Source organism: Hippocampus comes, unplaced genomic scaffold, assembly GCF_001891065.2.
Source record: "Hippocampus comes isolate QL1 unplaced genomic scaffold, H_comes_QL1_v1.1 scaffold359, whole genome shotgun sequence".
Lineage (NCBI taxonomy): Eukaryota > Metazoa > Chordata > Actinopteri > Syngnathiformes > Syngnathidae > Hippocampus > Hippocampus comes.
This window is the reverse complement of record NW_017806274.1, coordinates 258617-275345: the sequence shown is the minus strand read 5'-3', so window position 1 is coordinate 275345 and position 16729 is coordinate 258617. Positions and strand designations below refer to the sequence as shown.

General features: G+C 43.0%; 1 protein-coding gene across 4 annotated transcripts in view; it reads right to left on the bottom strand.

Moving 5' to 3' along the window:
• Positions 1-12882, bottom strand: part of itga6a (integrin, alpha 6a) — a 26171-nt gene extending 13289 nt beyond the window's left edge. For all 4 annotated transcript variants that reach the window (XR_002166550.1, XM_019857583.1, XM_019857585.1 and 1 more), the window contains exons 1-15: positions 12624-12882; positions 5979-6103; positions 5599-5678; positions 5106-5367; positions 4879-5010; positions 4523-4736; positions 3661-3854; positions 3473-3567; positions 3147-3274; positions 2815-2904; positions 2674-2735; positions 2420-2589; positions 1692-1835; positions 1502-1617; positions 616-778 (exon numbers count right to left, since the gene is read on the bottom strand). Coding sequence is in view for 3 of the 4 variants with exons in the window: in XM_019857583.1 (XP_019713142.1) it covers positions 616-778; positions 1502-1617; positions 1692-1835; positions 2420-2589; positions 2674-2735; positions 2815-2904; positions 3147-3274; positions 3473-3567; positions 3661-3854; positions 4523-4736; positions 4879-5010; positions 5106-5367; positions 5599-5678; positions 5979-6103; positions 12624-12793 (2145 nt within the window). In the remaining variant the exon portion in view is untranslated. The remainder of the gene's footprint in view (positions 1-615; positions 779-1501; positions 1618-1691; positions 1836-2419; positions 2590-2673; positions 2736-2814; positions 2905-3146; positions 3275-3472; positions 3568-3660; positions 3855-4522; positions 4737-4878; positions 5011-5105; positions 5368-5598; positions 5679-5978; positions 6104-12623) is intronic.
• Positions 12883-16729: the final 3847 nt, after the last annotated feature.

The following is a 16729-nucleotide window of genomic DNA, read 5'->3' as shown; positions in this document are numbered from 1 at the left end:
CTTAAATGGGCTGCCGACCTCGCAGTCGGCCTGAGAGACGTTTTGATTCGCGACGCATATGATCTGCTTGTCCATCTAGGGGGAAAGGTAGAAAATATTTCAGGAGACTAAAATGGTCATTATCTTTGCCACATTTATTTTCTTTGTATTATTTTTAGTGCTGTCAGTTTAACGCGTCATTATCGGCATTAATTTAACATTTTTTCACTCGATTGCGATTAAATATTTTAATCGTTTGACAGCACTAATTATTTTATTTCTACGGTAGGCTATTTGGTAAGATTTGGCGCTCACTACAGAAGCTTTATTGAGCTTTATCTGATGTTTGGCAAGGTTCAACTTTTTCTCCAAGGCGTGCATACATCTATGCGGAGAAAAAAACGTCCATAAAATCCAAACTAGTAGGGCATTTGTTCAGCTATTTTCAGTGGTCGAAGTGGGCATAAGTACAGAAGTACGCATTTTAGTGATCCAAGTCTTTTGACACGAAGCAACTTTTCGCTTGATTTCTCCTCGCATTAAACATTTTCTTTCTTCCAAGTCACCTAGTGCGATACAACTCTTGTTGTAGGTACTGTCAGATCTTTTATAATAGCCCTTGGTTATCTACTTTACCGTGCTGCGATGTGAGCGGACGCCCGAATACGACAGCGTGTCGGGGAACGAGCCCATCAGCTTGGCTTCATAGGCATCATCGCCGTTCACGTTGCTGACGGTCAGCCGCAAAGCCAAGTCCTTCCTCTCGTAAGTCAGATGAAACACAGACACGTTGTCCCTTCTGTGGACCCACAAAGAAAGCACTTTGCATATAGCTACTGAAAACGTGTGCAGGAAATCTCATTCCTCCAAATTTCGTTTTCTGCCGCTTTTGCCACAGGTGAATTGAATGATCTGAATATTGAGAAGTTGGAAAGAGAACCGTGTGAATCTGTTATGTTGAACGTGTCATGGGAAACGAATGGTGGAGTTTCTTGTTTGTTTTTTTAGCAGTTAGACTTAAAAAAAAGAGGAGTGTGGCAAAACTCGATTTTTCAAATGAGAAAAATAATATCACGAATGGTGTGAAGTTTTGGAATATGCTGTGAAGTTGCAATGGTGACAATGGGTGGAGAAGTGTGCGCGTAGAAGCACATCAAATAGGTTAGGACAATAAAACAGGTGTAAAATAACGTGTGAGTGCTTCCAGCGGTCTCACAATAATCTTAGACATTAACTGCAAATGCATTGAAAACGGGTGTACTTAGGCAGTTATTATTTCCAAGACCACTAGAGGGAGCTCGCACACCACTAATGCAGGGGTCATTTATCTGCTCATCGTCACCGCTAGCTTGCCAAATTTAGACCAATTAAAAGAAAATGTTGAAATGTACAATATTTTGTGTATTCCTTTCTTCGCTATTCATGGTTAATTTTGTTTTTTGAAGCTGTACACTGTTGTAACGCATGACTTCCCCCTCTGAGGATTCTATCTTATTTTCAAGAGGTTCTTTCCGTTACTCACGTGGGCAAAGGCGAGTAAATGTCTTGATTGCTTTGCTTGTACAGCAATTTGTAGTCCATCATCAGGTTACTGCGACAAACATGATCACTTCCGCATCCTTCCTTGACAAAATTCACCTCCAAAAACAAATGCGATGAAGAGCGAGCTGTTAGCACGTTGACTTACTGACAAAATGAATCGTCGCTTGTACCTCAACGGTTTCTTTGTTCGACTGAGAAGAGTCCAAAATTGGCATCAGCGGCGGGAGGCCGCTCTTTGCCTTATGTCGCTTGGTACCAACTATATGTGCGGAAACCTCCATGGGAATGCTTCGCATCTTATCCTTAATGTTGTCCTGTATAAAAAAAATAAAAAAACAAAGGTGTTAAGTTATGTTTCTTTGACAAAAGAAGAAACGTGGCATGTGAAAAAACAGGGAAGGCAAATTGTGAAATTGCACAGATGATAGCAACCACTCTGGAAATATTCAAGAGATTTGAGTGTGGCTATGGGAATGTTTGTCCATTCATCCAGAGGCGCATTTGTGAGGTCAAAGGTCACTGTTTAGTGCACTGGGACATAGTCATGCGCGAAGAGGAGAAAGGGCCCTTCCGAAAATCTTCCCACGATGTCGGAAGCAGAAAACGTTTTGGCTAATGACTTAATTGTGATTCAAGAGCCTACTCCACAACTGATTAATGAACCAGTTAAGCGGGCGTGTCCTAATATTTTTGATTTTGGTTTATCCGTGGCTCAACATTTCAGATATTTTTTGGGGAACCGTTATTCGCTGAAAAACTCATTTGTTTGTTACGGCCGTTTGAGCGTTAGCATATTAATTTGTCTAGTATGCTAGCTAAAAAAAAAAAAAACCTGGGTTCATGATTGGGTGCAAAGTATGGTGTTGATGCTTTATGATCCTCTGCGTTTTCTTTTCACCTTCAACTTGGCTTTTATCTTAATGCACGTTTCCTGCTTTTGTCCTCGGAGGTCCAAGGTGCCGTTAAACTGGTGTTCTGTTTCCGAGTCAGATTTGTTCAAAAACACGACTCTCGAGACCAACCCTTGTTTCCGGCGCATTCCGTCCGCCTCCACAGAATAGCCGAGAGCTGCGGCGGAAGAGGACCAAATCAGATGCGAGACAGAAGAAGCCTTCCGCGCGGATAACAAAGTCAAAAAGATGATTGACGTACTTATTCTTGGATTGTAAGATGCGGGGTTTGCCTTGTAGCTGAAGCAAGAATCCACAGTGAAGCTAAAGACAGAAAAGAGACGTCTGCATTGTTACACTGAACGGAGTTTCCGCTATGAAACGATATTGAATGAATATTTACCAGATGTTGTTTCCACAGTTCTTTATTGTCAGGTCAATTTCCCGTGGGGAGATTTTGACATCTCGGTGGATACTAATGACTGGTCTTGCCCTGAAAAAACAATGAAATTAATTTTTTTCCCGCTTTTATGCACATGTGTAAATGATCACAAACTATGACCTAATTAATGCCATAGAATAATATTAATTATTAAGTCATGCATAACAAGAAAGTTATGTATGCATGGGGAAAAAAATGTGTCAAATCAATCAATCCCTGACCTACAGCGAAGTCAATAAATGCTCCCAAAACATATTTGCGCAAATACGGTGTCAAGTGTGGAAATACAAAACCTGTAAATGAGTGCCGAGTCTGACAGAGAGCCCACGGCGAGGTCTGGATAAGAATTGCTGTCCAGGTCCATGTTCCCTGCCAGAGAATAGCCAAACAGTCGGATGTTGTAATCTTTGCCGGAAATAATCTGGAATAAAAAAATAAAAAAAACAAAAACAACCGGAAGTAATTCAACAGTCAAAACCTGCAGGAGTTCCACGATGAAACAAAAACATGAAGCTCACGTCTACGACAACGAGACGTTATATCTGATTTATACTGGAAAAGCGAGCTGATAAATAAATCTATCACTAAGTATTCCGTACGATCTATAAATCAAATCAACCTGAGCCGGGCGTGTGTTTATTCCCTGTGCAGAACCATGATAAATGTAGACCTTTCCGGCACCGCCGTCATCATAAGGTGCTCCGATGGCGATATCTGGTCGAGGGCGGGGAACAAAAAAAAAAAAAAAAACAGTTCACGCAACAATATTCCGTGGAATAATAAAGCACATCAGCGCCCCTCGATCACCTTGATAAGAGTCTTGATTGACGTCTCCAATGTTCTCCACCGCCAGGCCAAACATGGAGTCTCTCGTCCCATTGAGACGGACGGGAGCGACGCCTCGCCATCGTCCCGCCTGGTTGATGTAAACGTAAACGGCCCCTCCGATGTCTTTGTCCTTCATGTAGAACTGGGGCGCTCCCACGACTATGTCCTGCCATCTGGGTCAAACAGACACGAGATCAGCGTTTTCGTACGTGACGACGGCTGCACGGCACACGCTTGACGGTAGCGCGCGTGTCGGTTGCTTAGCGACCAAACAGAAAGTAGCCTGGTGCCTTTTGCCGTTGGTTTGGAGGCAAGGAAGCCCGTCGCTTGGCAATATGTATTTGGCGCTGTGACAAATGAAAAGCCCTTTCCTAATAATTCGGAGGAGGAGACAATTAAGCTATGTTGTATTTTAATTACGCTCGCATTGTTCAAAATGGCGTCATGTACATTCAAAATAGTGGAGATCTCCGTCACCGTGCCTTTTGGAGCAAGTCACAGTCCGCCACCTGTGTTGTGTCCCAGAGCTCAGAACACTGTGACACGGCATGAATTGATGATTCCTCAATTTCCCCTTTCTTTATTTTCTCTGCCGATTTTTACGGTAGAACTCCACCGCCTCCTTAAGTACAAGTTTTGCTCAATTCATTTCAATTATATTGAAGAAAATCATTTTTAAAAAATTATACGAACGCTCACAAGTTTGTGTCATCGTTACAGTTCAGGTCAGCTGTTGTCAATCACTTTTTCTGACACCCAGGAGTAACCCGACGCGTATTATTTACAAACATTCTGAAATGGTCTTTTCATATTGGCAGATGAATGAGAAAGTGCAACACACCCATCCCCATTTAGGTCTGTTACGGCCACATCGTATCCAAAAGAGGACGCCAGCCCGGGCCCGTGCAGGGTGTGGTCCACTGCAAGTCGGTTCGAGCCTTGTTTCTCTTTCCTCAGCAGCAGCACGGCTCCGCTGTGATTGGCTCTGGGCGCGCCAGCCACCACCGTTAAGCCACGCCTCCTGGTGATGCTGTGTCCAGAGTCCAGAGAGAATCCTAAATGTAAGAATTCACAAGAATCGTTGACAGTTCGTTTAAAGTCTAGATTACTCCTTGTTCCTGTTTATATCCAGCGGTTACGATCCCGGGAACATAACTCTCCTCAAGCGGCAAGCGAAGCAGTTGTTTCGTGTCTCACCGAGGTAGCTGTTGGCAGGTACAGGTACGAGCTCTGGGTTCAAGACCAGCTCATCGCCCACTTCATAAGGCCCGTCGTCATACACGCCCATCTCCAACAGGGTGTTGTTTTTTTGCTCCACCCGTACGATGCCTGATGGGGAGAAAAAGGCAATAAATCTCACACACACACTCACACATACGCCCAACGGCGTGACCATTAGCATTTCAAAGGCGTCCTTTTCAGACCTTTCCAGTTGTACGCTCCAGGCGCTCCGAACACCAGGTAATGGTAGTCCTTGGTGAAAGTGGCGGCGAGACCCTGCTGACACGACCCGAACATCTCGTGTCCTCTGGCCCTGCCCTCGCAGAAGTTCCAGTTGCCGCCGTCCTCGTCCGACGACTCGTCGATGGTCAGGTCTTGGCTCAGGACGTAGCAGCGGCCGGTGATGTCACGGGCCTCCTGGGGCGTGTTCACAAACATGCGCCTTTGGTAGCGGTGAGCGCACGTCTGAAGCACAAGATTTTCGCTGTTGCAGTCACTGCCATTGATTTCGCGGTTCGTTTCACAGGAGTGTTTTTTTTTTGGGGGGCGTCGTCGTTACAGGTAGCGCAGTGAAGAGTTTTGACAGACTGATTTAGGACAAAAAAAGAATACCGAGCAGAAGCAGCTGTAATAGCCTCCAATGAGGAGTCTACTCGGCAAAAGGGACGGATTCATAATCCTCAATACGATACTTACCACAATCTTTCCCCCAGGTCCTTGACTCTGTACCGTGACCCCCATCCACTGGTTCTCCTTGTTCTCAACTTGGATATCCTCTTTCAAAGTTGAGACAAAAGTTAAAAGTCACGGCATGGAAATCGGATACACAAGAGGAACTTTAATTAACACAATAAAAAAGGGCATCGCTGGGTTTCCTACAAACACGATTGGGTGGGATGTGGAAAAATGAGCCACTGGTCGGGCACAGTGTCTCACCTAGCTGACTTTCATGCTGTTCCCACTTTGAGCCAAATTCAAAGTCGCCCTCTAATTCCCAGACAAGTCCAAGGATACAGACTGGCTTTTTGCCTTGAACGTACAGTACAGTTGTATGGAGATACGCTACGTATTCTTACCTTCGCTGTCAAATAAAACACGCTCACAATCAGGAGAGAAGTTCATGTCACATTTATAAAGTCCTCCAGTGATGTTGGCATTTTGTTTCCCCAAAGCTCTGGCTCGGGGGGCACCAATCAACAACCTGAGAAAAAAAAATAAAATAAAAATAAAACGTGTTCTAATTTCAGTCATCACACAGAAACAACATAGTAACCATTGCGTTTTATTTGGTTGTGAGCACCACAAGCTCGGGTAAACGAAAGGGTTCAAAGGACCCTTTTATCGGTCGATCGTCAGATTTGAAGCTCGTTCAGTGACAGTTGTGCCAAATCTTTTGTTTTCCGGATAGCGCTTCTCGTGGAGAATGCGGGCTATTTGCAGAGCGCCCCAGGGGGGGAAGGTTGCCGCCTGCCAATACGATGACACAATCAGCAGACAACATCTATAGGGTCTTTTACTACATTTCTCTTGAACAGCCACACACACATAATGACATAGTGGGGATATAACAAATCGACACACCCCCTCTTCAAATGACAGATTTGATGTCATAAAATGTAAGATTGGTCTCATTTCTTAACATCTCACCAAAAAAAAAAAAAAAAAAAAAAAACATTTCGACAGGGACATTTCTGCACTAAAAGGCGCACCTAAAAGCCTTCCATTTTCTTAAAAGTTCTCAGCGCGCCTTAAAATCCGATGCGCTTTTTGTATGGTCACTACGATAATATGTCGACCCCAAAATGGCTCCTTGCCCGAGACATGCTGACAACGCAGAGTTCAAACTTAAGGCGATCGGTTACGCAGTTGAACACGGAAACAGAGCAGCGGCAAGAGAGTTCAACATTAACGAGTCAATGTTATAAATTGCTGTTGGTTAAGTGAACTGTGTCGCTGCTTTATTCAATCAGTTTTACTGACATCTGATCGTCGCTATATAAATCAGGGTGTAGTGTAGTGTTCTGTTGGCATTTCCTTGAGCGTAGCTCTATCTAGTGGATGCATTGTAGATTGCGTCTTATAATGACCTCCCACTGAATATTCGGCAAGCCTCCTCCCTGCCCATCTTTAAAACCCGCCTCAAAACTCACTTGTATTCGTTGGCATTTGACTCAGCATGACTCAGATTTGTTCTTGGTTTTGCTGTTCGGTGCTTTCTACCGTCTTTGTTACCGATTTGTTGCTTTACTGTTGTATATGTTCGTTGTTCCATGTACAGCACTTTGTATGCAGCGCTGGCTGTTTGAAAGTGCTCTATAAATACAGTTGAGTTGAGCTGAGTTATAATGCGGTGTGTGCAATATATGAAAAGAATTAAAAAATAAGCCGTTCATTGAAGGTGCGCCTCATAATCCGGTGCGACTTTTAGCGTGGAAAATACGGTGTGTGAACAAGAGTTGCGCCGCCACTCTGCAAAATGTAATCAAACACTCCGAGAGAACATATGGAAGGTGAAACGGCACACCACAACACCTTCCTGTGGGTTTGCGTTCCAGTTTCTGCGTGTTTCTCGGTGTACGTGTGCTTTGACCCTCAATCGAAGCGGTTGGGGATTTTTTTTTCATCAGCTTTAATACGTAACCCATATCGGTTTATGGGTTAGTGGGCCCAACCAGTATTTAGTGCAATCGCTCTTTACGAAACTCCAGAAACACCAGGCTAGAACAAACTGAACGGGGAGTGCTGTGAAATCAGCAACAACTTTCACTGATCTTACAAAGTCGGTCCTCAATGTGTGTCAGTGAAGGAAAAAATAAAAACACATTTTTGATAAGCCGGTATTTATTTTGTCTGTGAATATTTTCATTTAAATGCGAGTAGTCTTGGCAACAAACTTAATCTTTTATGACTTGGAAACACCAACGCAGCAACTCCTCCGCACAACAAGTTCAAGGACAATCTCATGTGCTGTAGAACCAACACAGATGAACAACATGTGGGAGGATTTTGACAAAGTAAGCTCCTCGATATCGCTATACCACCGTGAGGGTAAACAACAAGTGCAGAGGCACAATCGTAATCGAAAGCTGCTCTAGAATGTGGGCACTGCCCATAACGGCAAGAATTTCCTTAAGGGGACCAGAAAGGAAATCCTGTCGAGCTTTTCAAGTCTTCCCCGACAGGATTTTTAGATTCTATTGATCTTCTAGACCGGCCCTGCTGCTCTCCGTTTGCCCCAACAAGGACGCAACTCATGGGGAGGTCTGATGGAGAGACCCAAGAGCAAACTGCAAAGCCTGCGCTCAAACAAAAGACCGGCCACGTGCAAATACAAACAGGAGCTTTTTACAAAGTTAGCCCAAATGTTGTTGACATTTCAGCACCTGAACTGCAGCTGCTGAGTTGCGCACCCCCCGACACCCCCATGTGCTGTGGAATACTACAAGGAGAATTCTATTGGAGCATAACTTACATTTACATACCGATAACACCAAAAAGATGACGGTGCCCCGGTGGTACAAATCACGGGGCCCCACACTGGCTTACTCAAGAGCGATACAAGATGCGGGAAAAACTGCATCAGTGTTACAATTGTAAAGCAGAAGCCCTGGGAAAAGATGTAGAATTTAGCAAGTAACTGAGGGTTAATATTGACATTTACATGCAACACGGCCTTCTGGTTGACGAGTGAAGCAGCGGATTGCTCGACTACATTTTATTTTATTTAATTATTTTGCTGCAACAGCAAATGTTGAGACGATGTTAGCCTGATTTTTACCTACGCTAAAATCTGCTTTTGCAAAGAAAAAAAGTTTCCCCCATGACAGATTACAATGACTAACATAAAAAAAATGTATATATATAATCAAGTAAAATAATAAAGCAATTTTTGGGGGGGATTACAGTCGTTGAAGAATATGTTGATTATTATTACAGAACAGCATCATTCCGAGATTTATTTATTTTATTATTCTATTTTTTTTTTTTTTTTACAATATTTTGGTCCTCATTTATCCGAGTTTTTGAATTGGATGGAAGTGCACCAGACAGATTTAAGCTACTGCTATTAGCCTCCATTCATTGTTTGTTTGTTTGTTGGTTTTTTTTTTTGCATAACATACATACATGTCTACGACTCAAAAGAAAGAATGCTTTCATGCTCAGCTGATCAGTTGAAAACATATTTCCTTCTCAACCATTTTTGTGTGCAGTTACAGTCTTCCCTTGCCAATCATCTAACGTTATCATTCTTTGCTACGTTCACTGAGTTTGTTTTTTTTTTCCTTTATGGCTGAACTTTGTTTTAAACACTGGTGTGAATTGAAAAACATATTTTGATGGACTCTTGGGCAAAGATAGTTTTTGTCCTGAACTAATATATGGAGCAAAGTTGTTCATATCGTGACAACAAGTGAACCGCACACACACCCCCGCCCATCATGTTACCTATCTGTCTGTCACTGCGGTGCGAGAGCGGAACACACAGTGCCTGCAAACAACGATTGTGCCGCAGTGGTGGCACAGCTGTGCACGGAAGTGCAGCTGCTCTTCCTCATTCACATAACAAACAACTGAGCCACCTTATGTGCGGTAACGATCACAACTTTTGAGTCGCCGCGTGTCAGTTTATGCCCCCTTTCGAAATGACACAAAGTTAAAACAAAACAGCCCAACTTGACCAGTTAGTCAGAATGGAATCTCTTGACTGATGATGAGTCATTTGTGTTTAATCTATCAGGTTACACATGTGCAGATGGCCATGCCTAGCCGGTCAATTGAGCCAGTTTTCTCATCTTACGCTAACTGAACCAACCCCTCAATTCTACTTTTTGTATTTGTTCAGGGTTGTCAAACTCATTTTTGTCACGGGCCATAACTACAAGTGTGTGAGAATGCTAAAAAGATGGCACCAGAATGCGAAGATCCGGACAATAATCCTGATGAACACATAAAAGCATATCCTAACACATGCAGATATGGCCCACGAGGATGAGAGGCGTAGACAGTCATTATTAGTCTTTGTGAAATCACACGCAGTGTTTGGCTCTCAGCATTCAAACAATGCAAATCGTTAAGAGGCCGATTATTTGCGCTTCGCTGCGTGCTTGCCGATCATTTTTCGCCCGTTTTGTCACAAAGCTAAACACAAGTCTCTTGCTCCGAAGAACGAAGCAAGGGAGCGCACATCCGCTCTTCTTCATGAGCTCATGTGACTCGGCGGCTAATTAACCCAACAAGTCAAGTGAAAGCTCACTGAGCGCATACCCAGCTAATGAACAGCTGACCACTTCCAGCTGTGAAGCGCCACGCTGAAGCAACAGTAAAAAGTTCAACAGTCGTTTTTAGTCATCTGAAGTGAAGTCTTCAGGGTGTATTTATCTCCTTCTTATTGCACAAGTCAGCTAGTCTAACCATAGCTGACTTTCTGCAAAGGGTGGGTGACACCATTGACTAGTTACCGGCCAATCACAGGGCACATATCGATAAACAATCATTCACACTCATGATCATTATTTACTTTTAAGTATTCAAACGTTTTGTGAGATTTTTGTTTGTTTGGTAGTGTTATGTGACATTTTTCGAATGCTCAGTGGGTGCCTTGGCTCAAGACAGGATGAGAAATATTGACCTGTAACAAAGATGGACCTGGCGGGACACCCCACAAGTTGGGTTAGCACTAGCATGAGTGCTCATGTGTAACACGGGAAGGAACATAGATGCTCCCATAAAGGATATCCATCTTGAGATTCCCAACACGTGACCATTAATCTCATTATCCAACAGCTCATCATTTTTAAACAAAATGGTCTTTAACCAGTGATGGGGAAGTCCCATTAGCTTAAAGCTAAGAAACGAAATGCTACTGGTATGCTAACAGTTAGCATTGTTAAATAGTTACGGTTTAGGAAGCAATGACTATTTGAATATGTAGATGGGCAATTAAACAATATTCACGAGCACATATTTATTATCATCGACAAAAAATGACTTACATTATAGCATCTTTGTGAGTCACTTACAATAAGAGTAGAAGACGTAATGTACTGTTGTTTGCTTGTGTCTCAATGACTGTAGAATTATATGTCACCCCCAGCGGCCAAGGCTGGCACAACAGGAATTATACGAAGTTAAGGCATTACGTTACTCTGAGTGCTATTTTCTTGATGAAAAGACAGAAGCACAAAAACAAATGGTGGGTGGGGGACAGATTATTGGTATTGCCATTCATTTCAATGGGCAAATATGACACAATTGGTCATGAAATGAATTAAAGTCATATGTTAAGGAAATACTGTATTGTATATCTATATCTGAGAGTCATTATTTCAATGACATTTATTCACTGATTGGAAATCATATTAATGGTGCTCTTACTAAATAGAATTCCTCGCCGTCTAAAATTCAGGCCGCCAACACAACGCATGCTAAAAAAAACTGCCCCCCGAAAAAAAAAGAGCATCTCTCAAAGCTTGCATCCTGCATGAGCTGCTGTTGCCCACCACAGTCAAAACAGCAGCAGAGATAAAATTCCACAGGTTGTAATCTTTGTGAAATCTCAGTGCCTGTCGTTATCAGGGCTTGTCGTCCTAGCCGCCTCCGCTCGCGCTGCTGCAGGGTCAGCATGCGTGCAGGCTCACGCTTGATGCAAGCTTCGGCAAGCCGACCCTCTTGCCCCCATCTCCAACCCTCAAGGTTCTGCTAAAGGAAGGTGAGGAGATGATAATAGTCCCTCAAATAAGGTTAAGCAGAATTTAAACAGCTTTATTTCTGCTGCCTCAGACTTGGATTAAACGGCAAACAAGCGTGAAATCGACACTTCAAAATACAAATGAATATGTGTGGCCTAAAGCATACATTGCACCCAAAATACTATATCACTTGTGACATCAAATTCCATTCATTAATTTTTGTTCAATTAATGGCCTTATTTTGGTTTAACTCTTGTTTATATTGTGTGTAATTCCACTAGATGGTGGCACACTAGACTGTAAATTGAAAGAAGAGGAACAAAGCAGCACAGCCTGGATTTTATTGAAAATTAAATGCGCCTGTAGCAATCTACACACATGAACACAGTACATATGAAAATTTGCATCTCTGGTGAGTATAATATAAATTAAATTCATTCCATGACCAAACTAACTTGCAAAACATTTGTGTCATATCCCAAATTATATCCCACCATTTAAATGAAAGGAAAAGCAATTCATCCGTTCTAGCGCCCCCCCCCCCAAACAAATACACGGCTTGCCACTACCTTAGAGAGACTCATTCTGAAATAACTGTAACACGGGAGCATTTTACAAAATTAATCTACTCATTCTCTACCGTTTCAATTAAACAATGACAAACAAGCCTTAAATTGACACATTTCAAATATGTGTGTGGAGAAAAGTTGCAAGCTCATCCTCCAGAGGCCACCCGGCTTGACCTTACATCACATTTGCATGACACTTGTCACCCTTATTTGTTCACTTGTCTTCCGCCTGCATGTGTCTCAGTTCACATGCATACATCACAATAACACGGTGTTAAAAACACACAATGGAAAGTACTTTTTAGGCGACACCAATTATTTGAATCGTTATTTGAAAAGGGGAAATATGCATCATGCTGTACCAATGTTGTAAATGGGCAAAGTGAGAATGATGACAATGCTCCACTTTTTTTTTTAATTTCAAGTACTGTACATTCCGACGAGAAAGAGATTACAGACTCACATTCGTTTGTCCGGGTTGAGCTGCCAGTGCATAGCGAGAGAGAATCCGAACAGACTGCCGGGCTCTCCGTCTTTCCTGATCACATGGTTGGTGTCCAGGTTGAAGGCCAACGCAAAAGGTGCGTTCAAAAGGGAGAAAAGTGCCACGCAAACGCCACCTCGCAGCAGCATACCGGTGTGTGTTTTTGGTGCAAAGTTTCAGAAACTCAATCCCTTCTGTGCTCTCTGGCCAGCCGACACGGAGACACTGGAAGCCGCCGCGGGTTGATTGCCCTTAGGGTCCTGGGGAGGTGATCCATAGCGCCCTCTTTTGCCAAACTATGGTACGACAACAAAGGAGTGACCCGAGTATGTACACAGACGTCTGCTGCATAAAACCAACAAAAGAGTGGTTAAAACGAAAAAAATACTTCAAGATTGTTTTTTGAGGGGGAAAAAATTCAAAAGAATCTGAAAATACAGAGAATTGACGTTTTAAGGGGAGACTGCAAACAGACAGGCACATACAGTTGGTCAACTCAGCTGTACAAATAAACTAACTCATTTGACGCCAAACTGGGGGCAGAATCATTTGCAGTCTGTTGAAAGGATTGTGATTGAAGTCATGTACTGTAAACTCAGGTTTCCGGAATTGATTTGAACTGTTGCATTATTGATGCAATGATCATCAGACTGAGGGAAAATGCATCAATTATGAACGTGCAACCTCACCGCTTGCACCTGCCATCTTGATTAATAAGTCATTAAGTGTTTTTCAGTTTCACGAAACACCGATTTTGGTGATGTTTACGGGACAACTACAAAATGGATGGAGGGAGGATCCGTCATTATTTCATTATCCATCAGTAAAATTGATCTGAGCTCTTTTGTGGCCTGCAGCAAACTTTGAATCATTGTGCTCATTTTTTTCTGACTCTTGTCTGTTGAAATTTGATGGCTACGTGAACTTTAAGCGATCCAGGCCATGACGTTACACAAAGTGGCTATTGTCAGCCAATGTGTGTGTGTGTGTGTGTGTGTGTGTGTGTGTGTGTGCGTGTGCGTGTTTCAGTAGGAGCCGAACCACATCCCTAATTACGGCTAATGAGTCTGCTAGCTCTCGTGTGAAATGTTTGAATGGCATCTCTTGTTGTGGTGCATTTCCTCATCGGTGCATCACACTTCAACACATCACAGGCCCCTTTAACGACGCCATGATCTGATTGTATGACTACTTTGTGGACTCGTGACTCACTCGTGATAAATATCTGCCTTTAAACATTCATCATTTTCAAAGACAGCAAGCCCAACACCTATTTAATGTGTACAATTACACATGTCTATTTGACGGCTTTTCACTTGATTGAAGTCACTATATGTCTAGTTTTCCATGAATATCCATCAATTTTCAGATCACTAAATGAACGTAATTTGCTACTATAGTGTCTATTAACATATAGCTTTATTCTTGACTTGAATTTGCTCATTAAGATCCCCACAAGCAATTGCTACACTTATTCTCTTAGTAGAAATAACCAAATCTTTATAACAGTTATTCTTGTTTGTTTTTTTGTGCGCTTCATTGCATTTATCACACTCAATTTCTCATGTTAATTATATAATTTTGTTAAATCCCTGTAATGTGAAAATAAATATGCCATGAAGCTGACCCTGCTAATTTTTAATGATCAACGAGGCACTCTAATGCGGCTACCCCAGTGCAAAGCTCCTATTCACCAGCTTTCTGTATTGTCTGACTTGAAAAAAAAAATTCTGCTCACTTCCTCCTTCTCTCTGTGAAATGTGTGCACTCATAGCCAACAACGAGGCACTCTAAAGCAGCCATGCCAACACGAAGTGACCATCCAGACGCTGGCTGTCACGCCTGACTTCAAAATCAAGACATTGAGTTTCCACGACTCATTATTTCTTCCTTTCTATGCATAATATCTGTGCATCCACTGCAAACAATGAGGCACTCTAAACGGGCCACACCAGCAGACTATCTGAAGGCGAGGCGCCTTTTCAAGGTGTAGGCATAGTGAACTAGCTTAATGCAAAGTGTAAATGCGTTGGATAGCTAGTGATCTAAATGGGGGCCCTCAACTTAGCCACGCCCAAAAAAGAAAACTGAAATTATCATTATGATGCACCAGTGCAGGAATGATACACAAAATATGAAAGAGGAGCTGACGGGCTTATTCGGCATTGCGTCATCTCCTCTCGTAGTGGCTTGGGTGAAAATGTGACTTTTTGGGTTTGTTTGAAGTGCAGCTTTAACAGGTGCAGTCTGTTGTGGCCCAGTAAATAACTGTTTCGTGTTTCAGCCTTTGATCTGAGTAGCAAGCGGATATGAAAAGCTGGTCAAATATTTTGTTCTGCCATGCTGTTTGTTCTATTTCCGGAAAGAGGACATAGGATGAATGTGCAGACAGGACAATATCTTGACAGGAACTTACACAAGAACGATGAGCGTCAGGCTGCCTCAAAAAGCAGATTCAATCTGTCATCGCAAAATAGCATCGTAAGCGTTTAGTTTTACTTCCTGGCCACCACGTGACAAAACATTTCTGCAAGTTTGTATTTGTACTTTACATTGATATCGAATTGCACCGACTCATACCGAGAGCTGTTTCTTATCATCCAGATTGTTGAGGAACTTCATGCTGCTGCTTGTGTTTTGTGTTTTGGCAATGCCTTGGTGTGTCTGTGACCAAAGAGAAGTAGAAGTGGTTTCACCTGAGTTCAAGCCACCACACAAAAGAACACTTTCATGCGCATTCTGGCCAAAGGCATTCGGCGTAACAGGAGCTGGGTCGGGAGGGTTCTATTGTGTCATGGGGGGGTGAGAGGGGATCGATGGTCGATCAGGTGACCGCCTGCAGGTGGCGAGAGCTTTCTTCTCAAATTAGCAGCTTGGTTTGTTGGAGTCAAGTGAATCCTTCTCAAGTCGCTGTGTGGTCTCAAACAGTCACAATGGCCGTGAAACACCTTTTCAAGTATGACATACACGCACGGAATTCCCGTGACATATTTCTCATAACAGGTGACTTTGTATTAACACGAAAAATAGATAACAAAACCAAATTCCTCGTCACTGGGGAAGGAACTTGCACCGGGATGACTTTTGGGTTCAGCTACCTGTATTGGATAGCGTTGCAAATGAATACAGTTCTCAAACTGACAAGAAGGCCGCCACATGGGTTACAAGGAGTTGAGTGGATGGAAATATTTAATATCTAAGATGTCTTTTGGCTGCCTTGGGCTGTCATAGAAGAATGTAGGGGGATGGATGGATGGATGGATGGATGGATGGGGGGATGGATGGATGGATGGATGGATGGATGGATGGATGGATGGATGGATGGATGGATGGATGGATGGATGGATGGATGGATGGATGGAAGAATAGAATAGGAGGCGAGAATGAACCAAGGGGCATCTGAAGGACCAGACGGACATTAAACAATGCAGCTGGATGGATGGATGGATGGATGGATGGACATCAAACAATGCAGTGAGAGATGGATGAAGTGGAGGAAGGGAATGAAGCGGAGTGAGCAAGGACATTTAAGGAATGGCTAGATACAATGACGGACACACAAAAGGGACGAGAAGGAACTGGAGGAAGACGGAGAGTGATGAAGAGAGCGAATGATCAAGAGAGACGGACAGAGGAAGCGCTAGATGAAGACAGATAGGGGTCTAAATGAAGGGCGATGGAGAGATAAAGAGAGAGAGACTGAGTAATAGAAAGCGATAGCAATAAAGAGAGAGAGGGAGGGAGAGGGAGGGACAGAGAAAGAGCGAGAAACAGACAAAGAGAGAGAAAGAGAGACAGTGAGAAAGATAAAAAGAGCCAGATAGAGAGTTATATGAAGACAATAGGGTGATGGATGGATGGAACGATGATCGAGAAATAGAGAGACACAGAGAGAAAGATTGATAGTAAGAGACGAATAAAAGTACAGTATGTCAAAGGGTGGATAGAGGGATGAATGGATGGATAAGTGGATAGAGAGATACAGAGATGCAGCTATAGCGAGTGATGGATAAAGAGAGAGAGAGAGAGAGAGAGAGAGAGAGAGAGAGAGAGAGAGAGAGAGAGAGAAAGAGGGGGATAAAACA